This window comes from Dipodomys spectabilis, unplaced genomic scaffold (assembly GCF_019054845.1).
Source record: "Dipodomys spectabilis isolate Male_0828 unplaced genomic scaffold, ASM1905484v1 ptg000215l, whole genome shotgun sequence".
Lineage (NCBI taxonomy): Eukaryota > Metazoa > Chordata > Mammalia > Rodentia > Heteromyidae > Dipodomys > Dipodomys spectabilis.
In genome coordinates, this window is record NW_024870892.1 from 8,382,680 (window position 1) to 8,400,287 (window position 17,608).

The following is a 17,608-nucleotide window of genomic DNA, read 5'->3' on the forward strand; positions in this document are numbered from 1 at the left end:
TGACCTCCATGACCACCTCCAGCTGTGGTCCACAGTGCCCTGGCCTCCATGACCACCTCCAGCTGTGATCCACAGTGCCCTGGCCTCCATGACCACCTCCAGCTGTGATCCACAGTGCCCTGGCCTCCATGACCACCTCCAGCTGTAATCCACAGTGCTCTGACCCTCCATGACCACCTCCAGATATGATCCACAGTGCCCTGGCCTCCATGACCACCTCCAGATGACATCCACAGTGCCCTGGCCTCCATGACCACCTCTAGCTGTAATCCACAGTGCCCTGGCCTCCATGACCACCTCCAGCTGTGATCCACAGTGCCCTGACCCTCCATGACCACCTCTAGATGTCATCCACAGTGCCCTGACCTCCATGACCACCTCCAGATGTCATCCACAGTACCCTGACCTCTATGACCAGCTCCAGCTGTGATCCACAGTGCCCTGGCCTCCATGACCACCTCCAGCTGTGATCCATAGTGCCCTGACCTCTATGACCAGCTCCAGCTGTGATCCACAGTGTCCTGACCTCCATGACCACCTCCAGATGTGGTCCCCGTGCCCTGGCCCTCTAAGTCCATTTATCTCAAGAGCTGCTAAGGGCTGATAAACCCCAAAGAGTAGACAGCGGTCAACACAGGGTTAAAAAGGTTTCCGTAAATATTTTATTTTTTCATATTTTGGAGTCAGAAAGAAGCATGTGGTAATAAAAATAAAAAGAATTATTTTCTTCAAGTCTGCGTTGCTGCAATCCTGGCCTTCCCACGTCCTCCCCTGTGTAGCCAGGTTCCCTCAGGCTGATGGGCAGGGCGTGGCCCTCGGGCCTCCAACACCAGTCCACTATGTACAGATATGGTACAGGCAAAGAAAGGTCTCAAAGGAAAGCAGCTGGTGAGGCGGGGCGGCCCTGCCCGCTCCAGTGTTCAAGGGCTGCACTCAAAGCTCACTCCTTTCTGCTTGGAGTGTGGCACCGGTGGTCTCGTGCTCTTGGGTCCTGAGGCAGCTAGTCTAGGGTGTGGAGTGCTCCACTGGGGGACAGGAGTGCGAAGTGATGTCACTGTGCTTGTACGCGGCCTCATCCAGGTCCAGGAGCTTCTGGTTTACCTCCAGTGTCATGCAGCCACGATAGAATGCTATGACGGGCGCGGATGTCACTGGCACCCCTGGCCATGGGAATGAACACCGTGAGCTGGCAGAGCCAGGCTGGTCAGAACCCGCCCTCAGCACCCCGGGCACCGGCTGAGTTCCCAGTGGGGCATTGGATCTATCTACATCATTATCCCTGTCTGGATGCGAACCCACCCCAGGTGCTCACCGTGTGCCCCTCTAGTTCTTGCAGATGCCTCCCCCAGGTGTCAATTTAGGCTCCTCCCTGCCCGTCCTTGAGCCAGTTGTCATGCTGCTGTCAGTCTCCTGCTCTCCTCTCTCTCCTAAGCTTTGGGGTTAAATCTGAGATGTCTGTGTCAGGTCATCAGGACAGAAATCCTGCTGTTTGGCGTAGAGACTAGCTCACGATGGGAGGAGCTGGTCCTCTACTGCACTTTGGCTTGGGATAACCAGTAAGGAATTTGTAGTTTGATGACACCCTCATTCTGTTCTGGGTCTGTAAGATTGAGCAGGACACTGCTGGTAGCCCATGTGGGACCCAGGAGGGGCCTTTGGCCACTCTGTTGGCTAACAGTGCCGGGTGACCAGCACAGCCCAGGGTCCATCCAGCTTCCTTCCAGGCCTTGGTCTAACTGACTCTCAGATGATGCTCTTCGAGGGACAAGGGAGCATAGGGCTGATGGACCAGGGCCTACCCATGCCCTGTCCTCAGCCCGGATAACAGATGTTTATCCAGGGTCAGCAATGGCCTGGACAGCATTGAGGTTGGTGCGTGAACCTTTATACGCTTTCCCTGTCTCTAACTGAAGCTGCCATGCATAAGAGCTGATATGAGGAGGAAGCTGACCCACTGGCCCAGTGCAGGCACCCAGTACAGGGAGGACCTACCTGGCAGGCCCCCCACGAAGGTGAGCACAGAGCCCTGCAGGTGTGTCTCCAGGATGGCCAGCCGCTCTTGCAGCTGGGAGGCAGTGACTTCACTCTGGCCTTTGGTGCCATCCACTTCCAGAGTGGCCTCATTCGCCTTCAGGGAGACCGTGACCACGTGTTCCTGACCATCACACACCTTGATCTCCATCAGAGCTAGGGCAATGTCCTCCACTGCTAAGACCACCAACTACAGGGGGAGAGGGGAAGACAGGGTCAGGGTCAGGACGCCAGATGTTCCACGCTTCCCTGCTGGTCGTGGGCCAGGGTGGGCTGGGGTCCACTCCTGCACTGGGATTTGTGTGTGGTAGGCAGCTGGGAGGTAACAGAGGGCCATGTCTTCTCCTTCTGCCAGCTGAGTACTGTGTTACAGGCTGTGAGTACTGTGTTGCAGGCTGAGTACTGTGCTGTGGGCTGTGAACACTGTGCTGCAGGCTTACTAAGTACTGCACTATAGGTTGTGTGTACTGTGCTGCCGGCTTACTGAGTATTGTGCTGTGGGCTGTGAATACTGTACTGTAGGCTGTGAGTATTGTGTTTGTGGACTGTGAGTACTGTGCTGCGGGCTGAGTACTGTGCTGCGGGATAAGTACTGTGCTGTGGGCTGTGAATACTGTGCTACGGGCTGTTAGTACTGCGCTATGGGCTGTATGCACTGTGCTGCAGGCTGTGAGTACTGTGCTGCGGGCTCACTGTGCACCATGCTGTGGGCTAAGTTCCGTACTGCAGGCTATGAGTACTGTACTGCGGGTTATGGCTGTATGTACTGTGCTGTGGGCTGTGAGTACTGTGCTGTGGGCTGTACTGTGCTGTGGGCTGTGAGTACTGTGCTGCGGGCTCACTGTGCACCATGCTGTGGGCTCTGGGGGATACCTGGATACCCCAGCCACAGCGGCTCTCACTCTCCCTGGTTTCACGCCCTCGTTCTGCCACCCTGACCTCCATGGCTTACACTGCAGCTGTGCTCCATGATCACATGACAACTCTAAACAAAGCAGAGGGCACCTGCTGGGTGCAGGCCCTGGTCTGGTGGAGGTGCTGGGCTGGGATGAGCCCTTGGGTATGGTGGTCAGGCAAAAGGACTGCAGAGGGCAAGGTCCAGGGGCAGGTGAGGGGTGGGGCTCACCTGTTTCTTGAGCTTTTTTGTGGAGTGGTAGTCCACCAGGGCCACAGAGAGGGGCACAGCGTGGTCGTCAGCCACGAGCGCGAGCAGCACCCCCGTGTCGGTGGCAGGGCGGATCCGAGCCACAACTTCTATTCCCCAGGTCGTCTCTGTCCCGACATCCGAGGAGGTCCGTGCTGCGATGAAAGCAGCCCATCAGCAGGCGATACGCATGGCGCAGGGGGCAGAGTGAGCGGCGGCACAAGGGCAGGGAGGCCACATGGACAGTCCACATGCCTGCCCTTGGCAGTGGAGGTTACTGCCTGGCGAGAAGGCAGGCGGAGAGCACCATGGCGGCCTGAGCCCATAGGGCCCAGGGTCTTAACAGACAACTGCAGTGGGACGGGAAGGGACCGCCTGCACTGGGCCCCGATGTCAACACCAGGGTCCAGGGACACTTGAGGACAGTGAGCACTGTCCCCTCCCCCCCAACAGCACCCTGCTTTCAAATGCACTCAAGTGACTCCCAAACTGTTCAGACCTGACCCAGGGGGTGAGCCTGAGGGCCACTGTGCCCCCAACTCCCAGGGCCCCCGCTCCCTCCATAAGAGTCCATGCATCCCATGCCCTGCGCTGTCCACTAGCCTCTCCATTCCTACCAACTGTCACGGGTCACTCTGCAAGGTGGAAGTTCGCCAAGCACTTAAAAGGCCATGGGCATGGGCCTGCACCACCCTTGATCTCCACTGGCCAGTCTGTGGGGGAAGCCAGCCTGCTCCACTCATGCTCTTTCACCACCATCTCCTCAAACCAGTCTCCTGTCCTATCCCAGACAGCATCTGTAGCAGACAATTCTCAACATTTCACTGAGATGAATGCATATGGATGGAAAACTTCAAAGCTATAAACAGGCCGCTCATTAGAAAGGAATGGAGATGTAGACAGACCATTCATTGTGAAGGGTGAGTTGTGTGTACCTTGTACATCCCCCTGGTGGGCACTCACATACAACTGGTGAGCACAGATCCCTGCTCACCCACACTCATCTATAGCTGGTCAGCATGGATCCCTGCTCACCTATACTGATCAGCACGAATCCCTGCTCATCTATAACTGGTCAGCACAGAATCCTGCTTGCCTACACTGGTCAGCACAAATCCTTGCTCACCTACACCGGTCAGCACGGAACCCTGCTCATCTACACCAGTCAGCATGAATCCCTGTTCGTCTATAGCTGGTCAGCATGGATCCTTGCTCACCTACACTGGTCAGCACGGATCCCTACCACAGCCATCCTCCCATTGTCCCGGGACAGTTCTAACAGTTCACATCTTAGCGTGTACCAGCTAGAGGACCCATCACAGCCCCCAACAGTGGGAGGCCAGGCTCACTTACTGTAGCCAAGGCTGTAGAATGCAAACCCATTTCCAGGGAAGAAAGACCCCTTCTCAGTCACCGAGAAGCATTGCATCTTCGTGTTTGCCTTCACGGTTTCTTGGATCGTGTTGTCTTCCCCATTGAGCCAGTTCCAGCTCCGCATGCAGCCGTCCAGACGAGGGTTCATCTAGAAAGACAGGCGAGTCCCAGACTGCTGGGGGAGGCGGCCCCGTACTTGGCACCGGCTGAGCCGTTGGCCGGTCCCTTCCTGGCCTGTGTGTGTGGACACTGGCAGCAAAGCAGGTAAAATTCCGTTGTGATCATTGTTCCTAAAAGGACTCTTCATCTTTCTGGTGGCTCAGTATACCTTCCATTCATGCACGAGAAGGTTTGTGTGCACTGCACAGGGCAGCCCTTCTGCATCATCTGAATCCAGGCTCACTTAGGAGATGAAGGGCCTCTGCCACCTGCCTAGATGGGTGTGGGAAGGGCACTCGCTGTGACTATGCCCCCCTCTTGCCTGCTGCCTGTGAAGCATGGCTGGAAAACAGCTCCGGGTTGGGTTGCCAGCTGCAGCTCAATTCCAGTCTCACTCACAGTATGGTTGTGAGCAAGGTACACTGCCTGTACCTCGTCACAGGGGGATGGCACTGGCTCTGTGCGCTGGCACAGGACAGCCCCTTAGGTTTTCTTGAGAAATGTCCCTCAGAGTCACTCCACCCCAAGTCTGCTTTTCTATCTCACACAGATACCCCAAAACCAAGGGGTCTGGCCACTAGCCTTAGCCAACTGGGAGTCAGAGACAAGGTATAAAACCTGAGCTGTGGGGAGAACAGGAAAAGGCAAGACCTTGAGAAATGACCAATACTGTCCTTTTCTCAGCAGCTTCTTTCCTCTGGAAATCCTGGCAGTTAGTCAAAATGTTCTTAGGAATTGTCTAACAAGTTGGATTTTTTTTTTTGTTAAAAAAATGACTGCATTGTCAGACATACCACTGGCCATAAAGGAAATGCAAACCAGAACAACACTGGGATTCAGTCTTGTCCCAGTTAGAATGGCCATCAAGAATACAAACAGTAACAGATGCCAGTGCAAGTGTGGGCAGAGAGGAACCCTAGTACATTGTTGGTGGGAACGTAAAATTGTTAACCACTCTGGAAAGCAGTGAGGTGGTTCCTCAAAAAACTAAACAGAACTAATCCAGCAATTGTTCTCTTGAATATTTATCCAAAAGTTTACAAATGACAATACAGTAAAGCCATCAGCACAACCATGTTCACTGCAGCACTATTCAGCATAGCCAAGGCATGGAATCAGCCCTGATGCCACTCAATGAATGAATGAACCAAGAAGATACGATATATACATATATATGTGTGTGTGTGTGTATATATATATATATATATATATATATATATATATATATATACACACACATACACACACACACACAATGGAATTTTGTAATCATGTTAAGTGAAGTAAGTCCAGCCCAGAGAGACACAGGATGCATGTTTTCTCTCATATGTAGAAGCTAGAATAACATAAAATGTAAATAAACACTTCAAGGGGGTATGCAAATATACATAAATGTATCAATGGAAATATGGTAGATTCAGGGGAAAACTCAAGTGGAGTAATTCCTTAGAAAGGCTAACTCACAGTCCAACAAAATAAATATCAGGAAATGGGCACTCAAAAAGGTTGAGGTGGGGTTAAGGGAAGGAGGACAGCAAGGAAGACAGAAAGGGTGGAAGAAGGCAGTCATAAAACTCTATGACTATGCTACCAAACTAAGAAAACTGATGGAAGGGGTGGGTAGAGAAGGGACGGGGAAAGAAAGGATGGGAGGGGTGACATTGGTCAAGATGTGCTGTATGCACCACCTGCTTTGTTGAATGGCAACCCTTTTGTGCAGCTACTTACAGATAACAAAAATGTAGGTTTTTTTTTAGATATATAATCACTTATATTTAAACATATTTTTTAAAAGGCTGTGTTGTGTTTTATTTATACTGCAAAACAGACATTTCTCAAATGAAAACACACACTGGGTTCAAAAGAGGAGATAGTTAGCAGCAGAGCTAATCACTGTTCACCTGCCTGGGAACCTCTGTCCTCCCCTGGTTCATCACCAGCCTGGGAACCTCTGTCCTCCTCTGCTCTATCATCAGCCTGGGAACCTCTGTCCTTCCCTGGTCCATCACCAGCCGGGGAACCTCTGTCCTCTCCTGGTCCATTACCAGCCTGGGAACCCCTGTCCTTCCAAGGTCCATCACAGGGCTGGTGAGCGAGAGCTCTCCACCAGCCACTCCCATGGTCTTGAGCCCCTCCTGTCCCCTCCAGGCAGGTACAGTACTTACAGGCTGGATGAGGTCCTTCTCCTTGAAGGGCACGCCGCCCACCGTGAGGTTCAGGTGATAGAGGCCTCGATCCTGCTGGAACAGCTCCCCAGCCACAGCAATCTTCATGACCGCATCCTTGTTCACTTTGATCACCAGATTCCGCTCCAGCTCCTCAACAGAGATCTGAAAGAGACCTGTTTGTGAGTACAGGTGGCAGAGGCGCCCTCTCCTCCAACTGGTGAAGGCTGGGTCCATGTCACCTGGGCCAGAGGCACTGACCGAAGGAGAGACCAGGTGTCATCACCACTGTCTAGGAGGTGCCCAATGTCATGAGATCACAGCTACTGCCACTCATGTCCACAATGTTCCAACCCCATTAGACCACAGCCACGGCCACCCATGACCAAGAGGCCCCAACCCCATGAGACCACAGATACTGCCACTCACGTCCACAACACTCCAACCCCATGAGACCACAGCCATGGCCACCCGCGACCATGAGGGCCCTGAACTCACAGGCTGTGCTCAGCCTCGTCTGCAATGGGTGTCTGCACCCTAGTGTTAGGTGCAGGAGGCTGTGCTGACCACCACTGCAGTTCTTCTGAGGTCAGTCAGGGCTGTGAACATGAAGACCTCTCTCTCCAGTTTAAATGCTGTCTTCCCAGCACATGTGAGATAATTAACACATCACAGAAGGCTTCCATGGAAAGGTTTACTGTCACTTCTACCAGTGTATGTGATGACCACATGTTCTTTGAGGAGAAACTGAAGTAGACCATCCATTAAGGCTGCATACAGTCAGGCTTCAGCCCAAAATCTAGCCCTGGCCTATCTCCTCTACTCCATACATCTTCAGTAAAGCAGCCCACGGGACTTGCTCACTGTCCCTTTCTGAGGGGACTGTTCTCAGTCTATGGTTCTGGACTGTGGCTGGGAGCACATTCCTGCAGTGGCCAATGCAGCTACGCAGGAACTACTCAGACCACAGGGTGAAATAGCACTGACCTCAAAGCTGGAAGTCATGCTGTGCCCCCAAGCAAGCCTGGTGTTGGAGCCCTTCTTACTGTACAATGTAGCACAAATGCAGAGATGTTCACAAGCACACATTGTTCCCGGGACCTTTACGCAGCTAGCAGTCATACCGCAATCCCCCAGGGTTCTTCCCAAGACCCCTTGGCCCCTGCTCTCCTTTAGAGATCGCTCACCAAGCTAAGACTCCCTGAACAAACAGGCTTTTTCCCTCCAGTTCTCACCACGGCAAGCACAGCCCTGTACTCAGCTATCAGTGCAGGCCTCGCTCCAACCACTTCCCGGAGGTGCTGTCATGAGCAGCCACGTCCAATCACACCTCGGGTGAGGATGTCGCTGTCTAGACAGGCACTGTGGCCATGGGTGTCCTGTCTTCTACAGCGCTAACTTCCCACCACTCGCTAAACACTGTGCTCAAAGACGTTTGTAGACATAATGGCAGGTCCAGAATTCTACTCTTCCTTTACAGACTTACTTTATCTGCTCTATGGCTACTGAGGGGGTAGCACCCGGCCACCACCATCCAGCTCAGGCTCTTTTGTGACCCTGTAGACAGAATGAGGCTGGACCAGACCCTCAGGAGGTGACAAGCACAGGGCTCTGCTCCCCTGCCATGGGCATGTTCCCCTCACATGGGCATGTTCCCCTCACACGGGCCTGCTCCCCTCACACAGACGTGCTCTCCTCACACAGGAGTGCTCCCCTCACACGGGCCTGCTCCCCTCACACAGACGTGCTTCCCTCACACAGACGTGCTCCCCTCACACGGGCCTGCTCCCCTCACACAGACCTGCTCCCCTCACACAGACGTGCTCCCCTCACACAGACCTGCTCCCCTCACACAGACGTGCTCCCCTCACACAGACGTGCTCCCCTCACACAGACGTGCTCCCCTCACACGGGCCTGCTCCCCTCACACGGGCCTGCTCCCCTCACACGGGCCTGCTCCCCTCACACGGGCCTGCTCCCCTCACACGGGCCTGCTCCCCTCACACGGACGTGCTCCCCTCACACAGACCTGCTCCCCTCACACAGACCTGCTTCCCTCACACAGACGTGCTCCCCTCACACGGGCCTGCTCCCCTCACACGGGCCTGCTCCCCTCACACAGACCTGCTCCCCTCACACAGACCTGCTCCCCTCACACAGACCTGCTCCCCTCACACGGGCCTGCTCCCCTCACACAGGAGTGCTCCCCTCACACAGACCTGCTTCCCTCACACAGACGTGCTCCCCTCACACGGGCCTGCTCCCCTCACATAGACCTGCTCTCCTCACACAGGAGTGCTCTCCTCACACGGGCCTGCTCTCCTCACACAGAAGTGCTCCCCTCACACGGGCCTGCTCCCCTCACACGGGCCTGCTCCCCTCACACAGGAGTGCTCCCCTCACACGGGCCTGCTCTCCTCACACAGGAGTGCTCCCCTCACACGGGCCTGCTCCCCTCACACAGACGTGCTCCCCTCACACAGACGTGCTTCCCTCACACAGACGTGCTCCCCTCACACGGGCCTGCTCCCCTCACACAGACCTGCTCCCCTCACACAGACCTGCTCCCCTCACACGGGCCTGCTCCCCTCACACAGGAGTGCTCCCCTCACACGGGCCTGCTCCCCTCACATGGGCGTGCTCCCCTCACACAGGAGTGCTCCCCTCACACGGGCCTGCTCCCCTCACACGGGCCTGCTCCCCTCACATGGACCTGCTCCCCTCACACAGACCTGCTCCCCTCACATGGGCCTGCTCCCCTCACACAGACCTGCTCCCCTCACACAGGCCTGCTCCCCTCACACAGGCCTGCTCCCCTCACACAGGCCTGCTCCCCTCACACAGGTGTGCTCCCCTCACACGGGCGTGCTCCCCTCACACGGGCCTGCTCCCCTCACATGGGCCTGCTCCCCTCACACAGGTGTGCTCCCCTCACACAGGTGTGCTCCCCTCACACAGGCCTGCTCCCCTCACACAGACGTGCTCCCCTCACACAGACGTGCTCCCCTCACACAGACGTGCTCCCCTCACACAGACCTGCTCCCCTCACACAGGTGTGCTCCCCTCACACAGGTGTGCTCCCCTCACACAGGCGTGCTCCCCTCACACAGGTGTGCTCCCCTCACACAGACCTGCTCCCCTCACACAGGCCTGCTCCCCTCACACAGGCGTGCTCCCCTCACACAGATGTGCTCCCCTCACACGGGCCTGCTCCCCTCACACAGGCGTGCTCCCCTCACACAGACGTGCTCCCCTCATACAGACGTGCTCCCCTCACACAGACCTGCTCCCCTCACACAGGCGTGCTCCCCTTACACAGGCCTGCTCCCCTCACACGGGCCTGCTCCCCTCACACAGGCCTGCTCCCCTCACACAGGCGTGCTCCCCTCACACAGATGTGCTCCCCTCACACGGGCCTGCTCCCCTCACACAGGCGTGCTCCCCTCACACAGACGTGCTCCCCTCACACAGACCTGCTTCCCTCACACAGGCGTGCTCCCCTCACACAGGTGTGCTCCCCTCACACAGGCGTGCTCCCCTCACACAGGCCTGCTCCCCTCACACAGGCGTGCTCCCCTCACACAGGCCTGCTCCCCTCACACAGGCGTGCTCCCCTCACACAGACGTGCTCCCCTCACACAGACGTGCTCCCCTCACACAGACCTGCTCCCCTCACACAGGTGTGCTCCCCTCACACAGGTGTGCTCCCCTCACACAGGCGTGCTCCCCTCACACAGGTGTGCTCCCCTCACACAGACCTGCTCCCCTCACACAGGCCTGCTCCCCTCACACAGGCGTGCTCCCCTCACACAGATGTGCTCCCCTCACACGGGCCTGCTCCCCTCACACAGGTGTGCTCCCCTCACACAGACCTGCTCCCCTCACACAGGCCTGCTCCCCTCACACAGGCGTGCTCCCCTCACACAGACGTGCTCCCCTCATACAGACGTGCTCCCCTCACACAGACCTGCTCCCCTCACACAGACCTGCTCCCCTCACACAGACCTGCTCCCCTCACACAGGCGTGCTCCCCTCACACAGATGTGCTCCCCTCACACGGGCCTGCTCCCCTCACACAGGTGTGCTCCCCTCACACAGACCTGCTCCCCTCACACAGGCCTGCTCCCCTCACACAGGCGTGCTCCCCTCACACAGATGTGCTCCCCTCACACGGGCCTGCTCCCCTCACACAGGTGTGCTCCCCTCACACAGACCTGCTCCCCTCACACAGGCCTGCTCCCCTCACACAGGCGTGCTCCCCTCACACAGGCGTGCTCCCCTCACACAGATGTGCTCCCCTCACACAGACCTGCTCCCCTCACACAGACCTGCTCCCCTCACACGGGCCTGCTCCCCTCACACAGATGTGCTCCCCTCACACAGGCGTGCTCCCCTCACACAGGTGTGCTCCCCTCACACAGACGTGCTCCCCTCACATGGGCCTGCTCCCCTCACACAGGCCTGCTCCCCTCACACAGACCTGCTCCCCTCACACAGACGTGCTCCCCTCACATGGGCCTGCTCCACTCATACAGGCATGTTCCCCTCACACAGGCATGCTCAGGGGCAGTAGTGCCAAGCCTTGCTTGCCCTCAGCCACATGGCCTGAATGCTTCTTCCTGCCCCTGGATTTTACTAGCACTTTTTCTACAGTGCCTAGCATTCTCTCACCTTCTCTTGACTGGACTCTAGCCCTCCCCCTCATTTCCCAGTGTTGAGTTCCTCATGTCTCTCTCAAGACAGATTACCTTGCTTAGAGACTGGGGAGCAAGGTGTACACCCAAGACCAGGAGCAAGGTGTATGTCCAAGACCAAGAGCAAGGTGTACGACCAACACCAGGAGCAAGGTGCATGTCCAAGACTAAAATCAAGGTGTACATCCAAGACCAAGAGCAAAGTGTACGTCCAAGACCAAAAGCAAGGTGTATGTCCAAGACCAAGAGCAAGGTGCATGTTCCAGACCAAGAGCAAGGTGTATGTCCAAGACCAAGAGCAAGGTGTATGTCCAAGAGCAAGGTGTACATCCAAGACCAGGAGCAAGGTGTACGTCCAAGACCAAGAGCAAGGTGCATGTCAAGACCAAGAGTAAGGTGTACATCCAAGACCAAGAAAGAGCAAGATGTACATCCAAGACCAAGAGCAAGGTATACATCCAAGACCAAGAAAGAGCAAGGTGTATATCCAAGACCAAGCAACTGCCATCTGGACAGGCTGTGGCTGTGTCCTCTGGGACCCTGGTGTGGCCTCATCCTGACTCTACAGGGCCAGAAGCCAAAGCCCAGGGCAGCACCCCTGCTAAAATCTGAAGATGACAGAGAAAAGCTTGGTAGAGCTTCTACCGAGCTTCCTTCTTTGTGTTCTGCAGCCCATGGGTCTTCTCGGGGCTGATGACCCACAGTTCCCAAACAAGGTCTTTGGGAGGAAAGGCTGCCAAGGGTATAAGGCAGCATCCTGAAGCTCAGCACTGGCCTTGAGGGCATCAAGTACCCAGCATGTGGTGTCTTCCCTAGGAGTGGCTGCCATCAAGTCTGGAGATGTGTCCCAAATGCCCAAGTCAGGGAGAGCCCTGAGCGCGGCACTCACCGTCTGCCACATGCCGTGATTGATGACTGGCCCGCTACTGGTGATGCGGCTGACACCGTTGTAACGTAGCTGCAGCTCCAGCCGCCCAGCCCTCAGACCCAGGACCACCCAGTTGCTGTCCAAATGGCCTCCAGCAAAAAGGAGGATCCCTTCAGGGTCAAAGGTCCGGAAGTCAAATTCAGCCACCAGCCTGAGAACAGAACCAAGAAATAAACCAGCACAGGCAGCCAGAGCTGGGCACGAGTCCATGGTGCGGGGCTGCCCAGTACTAGACCTCAGCACCTAGGACTCTTTCCAGAACACGGGTGCCTATCTGGGGGTGCTGGAGACTACTGCAGGCTGCATCCATGCCCAGGCTGCTGTGGCTCTGACCACAGGATCCAGCACTCCTCTGGCTCTCTGGCATCTGCTCACCTGGTGGGCTGCAGCCTCTTGAAACGAAGTCTGATCACAGGAGTTGCGCTGAACATGCGGCCAAGGTACAAGGACTTCATACTCTTGGCCATGCTGAAGGGCACGCAAGGCAAAATGTCCTGCCAGACAAGATAGAGGGTTAGGAGGGGTGTCCTGTGGCCCCTCTCATTTAATCTTAAGACCCTGGCTGCTTAGGGGAGGTCATCTGACCAGCTGGTGTTCTGGGTGGTATGGGTGCCCACCCCACCTGCTTGCCCTGAAATCCGAGTCTGGTACAACCAAGGCAGGTGTCAGGCGTTGGGCCTCTGGGCAGAGGACCAAGATTTCAAGGTCATGGTCAGCACACCTGAAGAGCTGTCCTGTGGCCTTCCCTTACCTCTTCTTACCAATGCCCACCAGTGTTTGTTTTCTAAATTAGGAAATGCTACAGAGTAGAGAAAATCCTAAAAACCAACTGTCTTGATCACCAAGGTCCGAGAAGGTTCCCTGCTCTCTCCGGTTGCCCTGAGGTAGAAGGGGACCAAAGCAGGTGTAGCTGACCTTCCGGGACAGCAAATGGTAGAGGAGTTCTTCTGCGCCCACACCAACCGGGTGGGCACTGAAGCAAGGGCTGCTCTGGTGTCCCTCCCACCCTGCAGCCCTGGCATGACAACACCCCCGAGCAGCCAGTGCCCGGCAGGCCAGGCTGGGAACACCGGGAACACTACAGCTACACCCACTGTGCACCTCCACATGGGTCTCACGCATGGGCCTCACACGTGGGGCTGTGCCATGGCCAGCTGATGGGGGAGTCTGGCCCCTGAGGAGATTTCATGAACACAAACAATGACCTCAGAATCCCAAAACCTCATGTCTGGAAGGGTGTCTCCCACAAACCCTGCAGTGGTGAGGGGTCTTGTGTAGAGGCTGAGAACGGTCCCTGTAAGGCGCAGGCAGTCCACCCACCTCGCACGTGTCCATGTCTGGGGACAGCTTGAGGCCCCCGCGCCCGTCGCAGTGGCAGGTGTAGCTGCCCGGGGAGTTGACACAGGTCTGCTCGCAGCGTCCTTGCTGGCACTCATCCACATCTGCCAGGCAGAGGGGGACACAGTGGGCACCACGCACCATCCATGGAGGGAAAGTCAACGTCCACCGTCCACCGTGGGAACGCGGCTTGAAAGCATCTCCCAGGGCCCTCCCACCGCAGCTCTGCCCCTCCCCTGGCCCCGCCTACTACAGCTCTGCCCCTCCTCTGGGCCTCGCCCACCACAGCTCTGCCCCTCCTCTCGGCCCCACTCACCACAGGTCTGCCCCGCCCACCGCAGCTCTGCCCCTCCCCCGGGGCCCACCCACTGCAGCCATGCTGAAGATGGCTAGGGCATGGAGCTCAGGCTGAGCACTAGGTCAGAGAGGGAATGGAGGTCCTTTCCCTCTTTCTCTGACCCTGGTTACTGTATGTAGGGGTAATGGTGTGGGCCCACACCACCCTAACTTCTCCTGACTGTTCAGCACCCCAGGAAGCACCGGGAGCTCAGCCCCTCTCAAGGGCTATACTGCTGCCCACTGGGGCCAGCTTCCAGGAGTAATGACAGAGGGGCCATCGTCTGTACCCTCAGGACGTGGTGCAGACTTGCATTGCACAAGGCAGTTTTACATGTGGGCACAGGGTTGAGAAGCCAGAACTGATGGAGCATGCACACGATGTACACGGCTGCATGGGTCATGTTTGTGTGTGCACACTCAGGACTGCATGTACCTGCAGATGTGTGGGAAGAGGTAGGTAACCCCACTATGGGGGTGTTGAGAGGAGGGCCGTTTCAGAGTCCTCTGACAGTGCAGAGAGACCCCCAGGAAACGTGCTGGCCTTCCCCTGCCCCGTGCGTGGTCGTGGCTTCCTATAGCACTGGCCTGCTTACGGTCACCAGCACAGCCCATGTGGAGGCAGGGATGACGTTTCTGGACATGGGGTGGCTGTGGCCTGCGGTACCTTGGCAGGCCTTCTCCTGGGCACTGTACGCGTAGCCCTTGTCGCAGAGGCAGGAGTATGAGCCTGGCAGGTTCTTGCAGCGTGCCTCACCACAGGCGTCTGACTCTGCACACTCATCAATATCTGCAAGACAAGCCAGCTGTACAGACGGCGGCCATAGAGAGCAGGGTACAGACTGGACCAGGATGGCTGCGGCTGGCCACTAGGCCCAGACAGAGGGGGGTAGAGAGGAGGAAGAACAAAAGGAGGAGGAAGAAGAAAAGGAGAAGAGAGGAGCCCTGACACCCCTGTTGTGTGCACCAAGGGCCTTGTGAGCTCAGCTTGGTGCAGTGCTAGACAGTGAGTGACGTCACGCGGGGTCAGTCCAGCGAGGTGTCCTTGCTGCGCTCTGGAAGAGCAGGCCAAGTAGAGTACCCAGTGAAGGCCGAGGGCAAAGCAACAGCTGGAGGAAGCTCCACTCCGGGCACAGAGAGGATGAGGAGAGGAAGGTAGGCCTGCACAGCATCCAGGAACTGGCTCTTGGTCATCAGGAATGGAAACTTCGAGGTGGGTGATGGGATGCTGTCCCCACGTGATAGAGTCCCTTCCAGTCCCTGGTGCCTCTCCTGCCCCATGCCTGTCTGTGCCATTCACATAGCTGCTGTACGTGGTGCTCTGGCTGCAGGGCCTCAGGGACACCCTTGGGCAGGCCAGATGCCCCCTCCTGCCTGTGGGTGCCACTCCTGTGCAGCCCACAGCCATGTCAGGGTCTGGGTGGAGGTTACACCTTGGAAGTGGTTTTCTGAGGTTTCCTCAGGGACCCAGTCTGGCTCTATCATCAAGGAGCCCCGACTGAGCAGAAGTGGAAAGAGGTGGTGGGCAGAGGTGGGCAGAGCTGCCCCTGCATTCTCAGGCAGGGTGGAGGGAACCGATCATGAAGGTGTGAATGAACTGGTGCAGACATGGAGCCCGGGCCCGCATCTTTGCCTGACTTCCCTGCGTGACTTGAAGAGCTTTGCATGCTCGGCAGGCCACAAGGAAGTGTCACCTTCAGAGCAGGCAATGTGTTGTGGAAGGAGGCACTACCTACAGCTGCATCATTAGGCTAGGCTGTCTCCAAAGGACACCCATCCCCTCCCACGGAAGAGGAAAGGAAGAGAGTGTGAGAAGCATGGACAGGGCCAGCCGGGCCTTACCTTGGCAGGTCCTGCCATCAGGGGCCAGTGCGAAGCCACTGTGGCAGGTGCAGTAGAAGCTGCCTGGCTTGTTGTGGCAGGCCTGGCTGCAGCCGCCATTCTCCTGGCCGCACTCATCGATGTCTGGACACACAACAGGGGAGGGTTCTGAGGCTTGTGCACACTTCTACTGTAGCCTCCCTCCAAGGCCCACCTGCTGGCCTTGCAGTGGACAAAGGGGACAGCAGAGGGCCAGGGAGGCCTGAGTCCCTGCTGCCAGGGACAGATGCAGGCTTAGTCCCAAGCGTCCCCATACGCACACAGGTGTGGATGGAAGTTAAGCGGGGCCCCCTGGCCAGCCCAACTACACACACTGCCCAGGAGCCACAACCTCCACAGAGTCTGGCTAGCGTCCGGGCCCTGAGCAGGCCCGCCACAGACTGCCTGCACGGCCCTGCAGCCTCTCTTCTGCAGAGCTCTCTCCTGTGCTGCATGTCTAGTGAACCAGGGCAGAGACCCCTTAGGGTGACAAGGCCTGTGGGGCATTTTCTTCACTTTATACCTATTCCCAGCTCAGCCTTTGCTCTGCAACTCTCTCTGGGAGCTTCTGGAAAGCCTCCTGGCTTCGGTACCCCGGGGGAGTGAACAGAACCAGGCCCACAGCAGGAGGCAGTGGGGCAGGCTGCTGAGCCAACTGGGACCGGACCCAGCGTATGAGGGTCAGGAAAGGACAGGGGCGGGTTTAGAGCGCACGTCATACACAGCCACTGCCACCCTGTCCTGAGACTTCAGGGGCCTCACCTCTGTCGCAGAGCCGGCCCTCCCAGCCGCTCCTGCACTTGCAGAAGAAGTTGCCCATGAGATCCTGGCAGACTTCCGTCCCTTCCTCATCACAGGGGTTTGGAGTGCACTGGTCAGGCAAGTCTGAGATGGAAGACACAAAGGGCATCAGAGCTGCTCCCGAGATGCCTGTCAGACCTCTAGTGGGGTCCCAGTGAGCGAGTGGTTTGAGACAGACGTCTGTCCACCTCAGGCAAGGAGTCAGCCGGGGCCAGCTCCAGTTCCAAGAGCCCAAGAGCAGCTGGCCTCCCACTCAGCCACGCGGTGGGGAGGCCCATAGGCCCCAGGCTCCCGAGGACAGGCGCACGAGGGTCCTGACTAACCACAGGCCCACGGGCACACCCCGCCTCCCCAGCAGGCCTGTGCTGCCCACCCACAGGGTCGACAGCCTCGGACGTCCCCCACCCCAAGCACAGCCTTGGTGGAGTCCACACAGCCCGAGACCCCAGGTTCACCGATGGACAAGGAAGGTCATTCAGCAGCCATGCCTACCCCCCCCCCCCAATATCCCCCAGCATCTCAGTATGAAGGCCTTAGGTCAGTGCACACCAGCTGGCAAAGTAGGGGCAGGGAGCTGGCTGGGCCGTACAACTTCTGCCTAAAGTTTAGGACCTATATTTAAATGTCCAACATAGCTGCCCTCCTCTAGAGAGTCTCAACACAGCCAAGAGTTCAAGACCCACAACCCATGCTTCTGGTAGGGGCAGGAAAACACTGCATATGAGTTACAAAGTACTAAGATTGGGCGAATTGCAGAAAAAGCTATTTTTATGGTCAG

General features: G+C 57.0%; 1 protein-coding gene across 1 annotated transcript in view; it reads right to left on the reverse strand.

Moving 5' to 3' along the window:
• Window positions 1-681: 681 nt before the first annotated feature.
• Gas6 (growth arrest specific 6) overlaps window positions 682-17,608 on the reverse strand; it is a 31,388-nt gene continuing 14,461 nt past the window's right edge. The window contains exons 5-15 of the mRNA XM_042697102.1: window positions 16,792-16,914; window positions 16,012-16,134; window positions 14,837-14,959; window positions 13,816-13,937; window positions 12,871-12,989; window positions 12,457-12,646; window positions 6,874-7,038; window positions 4,529-4,697; window positions 3,158-3,330; window positions 1,993-2,221; window positions 682-1,160 (exon numbers count right to left, since the gene is read on the reverse strand). Of these exons, the coding sequence (XP_042553036.1) occupies window positions 1,006-1,160; window positions 1,993-2,221; window positions 3,158-3,330; window positions 4,529-4,697; window positions 6,874-7,038; window positions 12,457-12,646; window positions 12,871-12,989; window positions 13,816-13,937; window positions 14,837-14,959; window positions 16,012-16,134; window positions 16,792-16,914 (1,691 nt within the window). The 3' untranslated portion in view covers window positions 682-1,005. The remainder of the gene's footprint in view (window positions 1,161-1,992; window positions 2,222-3,157; window positions 3,331-4,528; window positions 4,698-6,873; window positions 7,039-12,456; window positions 12,647-12,870; window positions 12,990-13,815; window positions 13,938-14,836; window positions 14,960-16,011; window positions 16,135-16,791; window positions 16,915-17,608) is intronic.